Source organism: Asparagus officinalis, chromosome 1 (genome assembly GCF_001876935.1).
Source record: "Asparagus officinalis chromosome 1, Aspof.V1, whole genome shotgun sequence".
Classification (NCBI taxonomy): Eukaryota; Viridiplantae; Streptophyta; class Magnoliopsida; order Asparagales; family Asparagaceae; genus Asparagus; species Asparagus officinalis.
In genome coordinates, this window is record NC_033794.1 from 3021330 (window position 1) to 3028820 (window position 7491).

The 7491-nt window shown below is 37.0% G+C and overlaps 1 protein-coding gene across 2 annotated transcripts; it reads left to right on the forward strand.

The window, feature by feature from the left end:
• On the forward strand, nt 1426-6094 carry LOC109846377 (F-box protein FBW2-like). Of its 2 annotated transcripts, XM_020415615.1 has the most exons (3): nt 1426-1489; nt 2603-2640; nt 5266-6094. In XM_020415615.1, exons 2-3 carry the CDS (start codon nt 2603-2605, stop codon nt 5861-5863), a joined length of 636 nt encoding a protein of 211 aa, XP_020271204.1. In that variant the 5' UTR covers nt 1426-1489; the 3' UTR covers nt 5864-6094. The 2 variants fall into 2 exon arrangements, with proteins under 2 accessions (XP_020271204.1, XP_020271198.1); XM_020415609.1 differs by lacking the exon at nt 1426-1489 and having other exon boundaries at nt 2224-2640.

A 7491-nucleotide genomic window follows, 5' to 3' on the forward strand; every position in this document is an offset into this window, starting at 1 on the left:
TCGGGACGCGAGCAAGCCCGCGACGTATTAGACTGAGAAGAGATAAGTGCTAGACCCCGTCTTCTCAATCTAATACGCTAAGCGTCTGGAAATAAAACAATACGAAGGCACAGGTCCCCGATCACAATAGCAAGAATATAAAGACAACTCAGAACAAGGAAATATCATATCACAAACGGGATAACATCCGAGACATAAAATACGGGTCAAACATGCCCTTATACAAATCTGAACAAATGAATACTAAAGAGATACAAAATACACTGATCAAATAGAAATGGAATGTAGTACAAAAGAAAACGGATGACCAATAACTAAGCTTCAGCTTCTTCTGCTCCGTCTGCAGGGCACTCCTGCTGAGAATCCTCTGGCTCCTAATGATCTCCCAGCTGAACCTGTTCTTCATCTAAGTCTGACGTACACCAGAGAAAACAGGTGTACGTCAGGTGCATGACGCACGGCAAGACCCGACCCCACAAAGAAAATAGAACGAAAGGAAATCCAATGCGAAAAACGATACGATAACAGAAACAACAAAAGAACGTACAACTGAAATCCACAAATCAACATGAAAACACTACTAAAACATGATAACATAAACCATCCAAAAGCGATCAGGTAACGAGTTCATGCAGCTAACGATCAGAAACAATCGTACAAGTCACAATGGCATACACTAGATGGAATTAATACTTAAAAATCTACAACAAGAGACGTAGTACGTCGAGCGAAATAATCCAAACAAGGAAACCCTTTCCTAAGAAAAATAATGTATAATTATAGGCAGTAGTAAAGATAATTATGGCCCCTAAATTGAAAAGACAAAATTGTAATAGTGTAGGACTTTGACGCAAAATATCCCAAAATTCATCACCCCTTTAAAATCCAACTAGTGTGAACACTGTGTGAAGCACAGCATATTTTTTTCTCCTGCTACAGTCATCCCGGTTTGAACTGATACGGTAAGTTTTGGAATTTTTGAATTGCTACAGTATCCACCTCTATTACAGTATTGTCTAATGCTATAGTAACATTTTTTTCAAAAAACATAGCGTCCAGTTTCACGTTTGCTATAGTAAATGTTATTGTAGATTCACTCTAGCTTGAATGTTTTGGGTTCACCCTTTTGTAAAGAGGAGTAAACGCAAGACAAAACGAATAAGAAAAAGAAAAAAATGGTGGAAAATGGCGAAAAAACAGAAATCAAACGAGATCAAGCAATGACCAACACCCATCAATGGAGGAATTGGGCAGGGCTTCATCCAGAGCTCCTCGCTTTGATATTCGCGCGCGTAAATCCAACGGACGAGATGATCCGAATGATCCCTTTAGTCTGCTGGCTGTGGTGCGAGGTCGTTAATGGGCCGGACTTTTGGACCCAGGCCCACATAGACCTCGACCGGTGGTGCCGCCACGTGGCGTCATCGACTCCGCCGTCCGTAAGTTGGTCCGGCGGAGCAGCAGAACGCTCAGGAGCCTTGATGCCTACATGATATATCCCCTTTTAGAATTTCGTATCCCATAATTTTTTTGAAACAAACACTGTGGAAAGCTTGAAACAAACACCCATTTTCACATCCTAAAATTTGTAATCCCAAAAAAAAGCTTGAAACAAACACCCCCTTAACCAGGACCGGCCCCGAGCATTCGGGGGCCCTAGGCAAACAAAAACCCTAAAAGGCGTCTACATTGCAAATTTATAGAGGGAGACAAGGAGTGGGCATTCCCACGTGGAGAAAATATTTAATATTCGCATAAGTTAACTTACATAATGTCTGTCACATGCCGGAGCACGCAATGCCACGTTGCTGTTTGCCTCGTTCATTTGACTCTAATTTCGTTTTCTCACTTTGGTAACTACGTCAAAGATCCCAATCTCATGGAATATGAGACTCCCATGATTTTTTTTAATATTGTCCTCAATCATCAAAGGAAGTTCGGAGTTTTTGGGGGCCCTGTTTTTTAGGGCCCTAGGCAATCGCCTCTCTCGCCTACCCCTTGGGCCGGGCCTGCCCTTAACCCATCTAGTGTGAACACAGTGCAAAACAGGACATATTTTTTCGTTACAGTAATCCCGGTTTTAACTATTACAATATTTTTACAGGATTTTTGAATTGCTACATTATCCCGTGTCTACTATAGTATTCTCGTGTCCCACAGAATTTTTTTTAAAACTGCTATATTTACTCCAATAATATTTCCTATAGCATCGGTGAATGTTGAGTTCTCTTGTTTGTACAAAGGAGTAGACACATCACAAAACGAATAAAGAAAAGAAAAAAAATGGTCGAAAATGGCGAAAAAACAGAAATCAAACGAGGTCAAGCAATGACCAACACCCATCAATGGAGGAATTGGGCAGGGCTTCATCCAGAGCTCCCCGCTTTAATATTCGCGCGCATAAATCCAACGGACGAGATGATCCGAACGATCCCTTTAGTCTGCTGGCCGTGGTGCGAGGTCGTTAATGGGCCGGACTTCTGGACCCAGGCCCACGTAGACCTCGACCGGTGGTGCCGCCAAGTGGCGAGGACCGCCCGACTCCGCCGTCCGTAAGTTGGTCCGGCGGAGCAGCAGAACGCTCAGGAGCCTTGATGCCTACATGATTGGGGATGCTGGGTTCTTGTATGCTTGCTCAGCGTATGAATTTTTTACTTCTTTGATTGTTTTTATTTGAAAAGTTGAGATTTTAGGGCTTGTTGTTTATTTCACAAATCCTTGATGCGGTGACAGAGAGTAACAATTTATGCTTTTGAATTGTCATAGTTATAGAAGTTCTATTTTGACAATTTGATACCCAAAGGTTTGAAATTTACGTTATTTAACAATGGTGATGCCCCATCAAAACTCAAAAAACTGAAACTTGGTAAGAAAATTTGTTTCTTTCACTTTTCTATATTGACATTCTTGAACAAAATTAAATTCTAGGGTTTGTGCTTTGGAGTATCAAATCGCCAACAGAGAAATTCAGGGTGTCAAAAGTTAGAAAGGGTGGAACTCTGGGTTCTTGAAGTGCAAATAACCCTTTGTCTTTTAACATTCCCCCTTTTTTTTGTGCCTTTGTTTACTCTCAATTTATATAGGACTTGTTACATGTACACCTGATGTATTATGAAAAGGTAAACCACTAAACTTTGGCTGTTTTCTTTCCTCTCCTTTCTTCTCTGATACACACTCTCATCCATCAATCCAAAAAACTTGAGTGTTCAATGAATTGGCTACACCATTTTATTGCTCTCAGTGACAATGTACATGTTTTCCATAATCCCCAAGAGATTTATTTCTCTGCGGTGTGTTTTGATTAAGTTTCCATCAAAGAACGAACTTTGTTCAATAGAAAAGCTGAAAATTTTAAAATTTCCAAGAATTTCTTCGACAAGGATTCACATGTCACATATAAGACAGAAAATATTATAATTTGAAGCTTGAATGAGTGCAAAACCCCTATAATTTTGCCTCCGCGTGTGTGTGTTCGCACGCACATATAGCTTAATTTGGGGCCATGTTCTTTTATCAATTCATCTATGTTTGTCCTTATAGTTTCATGAGTTGTTATTTCCAAAGAAAAGCTAAGTGCAGTTATATGGTTATTTGAAGCTTGGACAAGTCCAATATATCTTATGATTTTGCCACTAGTTTCTTTAGCTGGTTTGATACTGATGTGTAGTACATACAGTCCCGGCATAAGTAATACAATTGGCTCGTGAGTAAAAAGAACCAGATGTTTGACACATTAGTAACATATACACATGCACACACACAACAGTTCCTGATCTTATGTCAAGGGTACCATTTCTTTTAAGATACTTCTTGTTCCAAGAACAATTTTTTTTGGAGCTCGTCTCTTAGAACACAGAGTATGCTAAATTGTCTATATTCATACTGAACTACAGAGTTCAAGGTAACCAAATTCATTTTAGTGGAAAATTTATCAAAGTTGGAGGTAGTATAGCAGTTAAACTCCCAATATTTTTTGAGTGGCCGTGCCTTGAACTTATGGCCTCTATATTAAAAAGAAAATGCTACCTTCCTGCGTCCTTGCAAAATTCCTACTGAATATTTATTCCTGGAAAGCAGTGGTATTTGTTAGTGTTCCACAATGTCAGCATTATAGACTTGCTCCGTGAAAACATATTTGTATGTGATATATCCTGTTCTATTTTTCACAAAAGGTTCTATCTATAATTTCCTTGAGTTGTATATTATTTATGGTATGAAGATTGGTGGTGGATACTTCTTTTTTTATCTTTCAAATTTTTGAATTGTTTCTTAACTCAACATCAATTTTTTTGGTTCTTCCTTATTTCCTGTCTACTTTTTTCCTTTTATAATTTTTTCCGAGAAATGAATTGATGATTAGTATCTGATGATCTCATAGTCTTGATTTCCATGGGAAATCTGACATAACTATTGTAAAACTAATTATAAAAATTACAAGGATCATCAGATACACACGAACTAATTTTGTGTTTTCTCTTAATGATCCATATCACACTTCAAATTTACATTATTCTGAGTGTCATATACCTTTGAAATAGGCAGACTATTTTTTTTCTTCTATTCATATTTTTTTGACTTTCATTTAACTTGACTGTTCACAGTTTTTTTTAAAGATAAACCATGAAGCATAGCTCCCCAGTGTTTCATCAAAAAGAAATTAAAGAAACAAAATCCAAAGTGAAGGTATACAAGCATAAAAATATGAGAACTCTCATCAAACCTGCCCCCTCAAACCAAAAAAAACGAGGCGGCGGGTGTGGGGGGTGTTACTATCACCGGTGATAATAGCTAGAAGCATGAAAACAAGCATCCTCGACAACATCATTATATCCATATTCCATTCAATTTCTCCTCAGGATAGCATGTGACAAGTGATACTTATCAAGCCTTGTGATGATTATACCAAAAACAAGATAAATAGTGATCAGTTTCAAGTCAGTAAGACCTCAATACCATTACTGAAAGCCAATTGTTTTCTATCTCTATAAGAATGTCTAGGCCCCTTAACCGCATCAACAATGATTCATCGACAGTAGGACCCCATGTTTCCTAAGTGTTCACAGTTCGTAAGTTAATCATAAGATATAATACGAGAAGAGGAACCTGCAATGTGGGCAGAGCTTTCACTTGTGATGTAAGAATCACAGGTTAAAAGAGGGTTAGAATTGTCGATTATTTGGAAACAAAATAAATTTTATTTTGATTGTTTGAAAACAAGTCATAGTTATGTATTCGTACCTGTTTTGCTCTTCTTTTTTCGTGCAGAGGAAAGTTCCTCAGAGTCCTAAAGATACCAATGAGTGTAGTGACTGATCAAATGATTGAAAAGCATGCTCAATTCCTCCCCATGCTAACAGTACTAGGTGTCAGCTATTGCCTCAAGATCACCTCCCAAGGTATTGAAGCCCTCGGCAATTGCTGCAAATCTTTGGTCGAGTTAAGGAGGAATATGCCGCCCCCAAATCATATGGCTGACCAAGACAATGGTGTAGCTCTTGATGAATCAGAGGCAATGTCTATAGCTGACACCATGCACAATATTGAGCACCTTGAGCTTGCCTATGGCCGCTTCAGTGACCATGGCTTAGATGCTATCCTCTCTAAGTGTAGAGGTCTTCGTGTTCTTGACCTCCGTGGATGTTGGAATTGTAGACTGGAAGGTAAAACTGAAAGCAAGTATAGTTTGACTTTGATCCAGTCTGTTAGGAATCCTTGGGAAATTGATGATGAAGATCCCAATTCCTCTGATGATGATGAAGAGAATAATGAAGAGGAAGAAGAAGACGACGATGATGATTCTGACATAGCCCTCGTGGATGTTGATACGTATGAAGATTATGATGATGGTGATGGTTATGATTAAGACATAATCACGGCCATCATTTTTTTGGGTAACTCAGTACTTCATTTTGGAGCTTTTGAATATATTTTGTGTTTCTTATGTGTGTATACTTGCTTATGCATTATGGGAAGTATGACTGGTTTTAGTGAATGATACTACGTGGGGTAAAGTGAAGTTAAATTATGAATAATCATTTTTGAAACATGTTTTCTGATGGGAGTATTATGATACACTGAGAATTTGCTTTGCTCAGTGTTGTCCTGTTTCTCTAGGATTGTTATTAATTTTCGGATTGTTAAAAAAAAAATCCATTTTGTGACAGTAACTTCTGCTACAAATGATATGGAATATGTTTTATGCATTTCGATGCGTCTTGATTACAAGAAAGATGATCATATAAGGACTGCTGGAACTCACAACTGATCTCATATATTAGGCGTGATGTCCTTGTAACAAACATCTTCATTGTAAAAATAGCTTACAAATAATTACCTGAAGGCCACAATTAAGCCCAACATCATCATTGTTAATATTTCACTGCATGATCTTTACCGGAAAGAGATATGCATATATTGTTATGTAGTATTGTATATAAATATTATTATATATATATATATTATATATATGTATATATATATAATATTATGTTATATATATAATATATAGAATACTATATATATGAGATTAAATGGGTACCTGTCAGTAGGAGGGGATTTCCTCATGACGGCTTCTAAATCACATGATTGAGTGACATTGTGGAATGCATCCACTCGTTGAAATTGATCTACTATTCTAAACCCCAACACACCAAGTATTGGGGTGAAACCCGCTCGTCGTTTTGACATTTAATCACTCGCTATCAATTTTAACTGGTTTGAATGAATGAACTTTTCACATGGCTGATGGAGGGTCAAATACCACGGATTCACCCCAAACTTGGACCTGTGGGTTTAGAATGTAGATCAGTTAACGGGCGGATCATCCACAATGTCGCCCTCAATCATGTGATTTAGAGGCACGTCATAGGTAGAAAATCCCCTCATATGACACATGATACCATTTATCTCTCTCTCTCTCTCTCTCTCTATTATAACTATATATATATATATATATATATATATATATATATTATATTATATTTATATATAGACGAGAGAGACTGAGAGAGAGAAATCATGGGGTATACTTGGTACCAAGCAAAAAAAGTTGTGTTGGTAGTGATGTTCATATCTCCCTCCACTCATTCAAATGTGGGCACACACATTACATAGATAATTGATGTGAATGGGTGTGAACTACTACAGCATAACTTTTCATGCTGATAACAAGCATATATATATATTATATATATATAATATATATATATATTATATATATATATATATTATATATATATATATATATTATATATATATATATATATATATATATTATATATATTAATTTATATATATATATATAATATATATATAATATATATATTTTATATATGCAGCGAAGCTAATATTCATCTATGCATGAGGAGGCACTGCCATATACATGGCTTATGTATGATCAAGAATTATTGTCTTTAGGCTAGTAGTAAACTAAGTTTGGCCCTGCAGCAAAGGGTTCAACAAAGGCTTCAGAAGCAACAATTTATGAAGTTG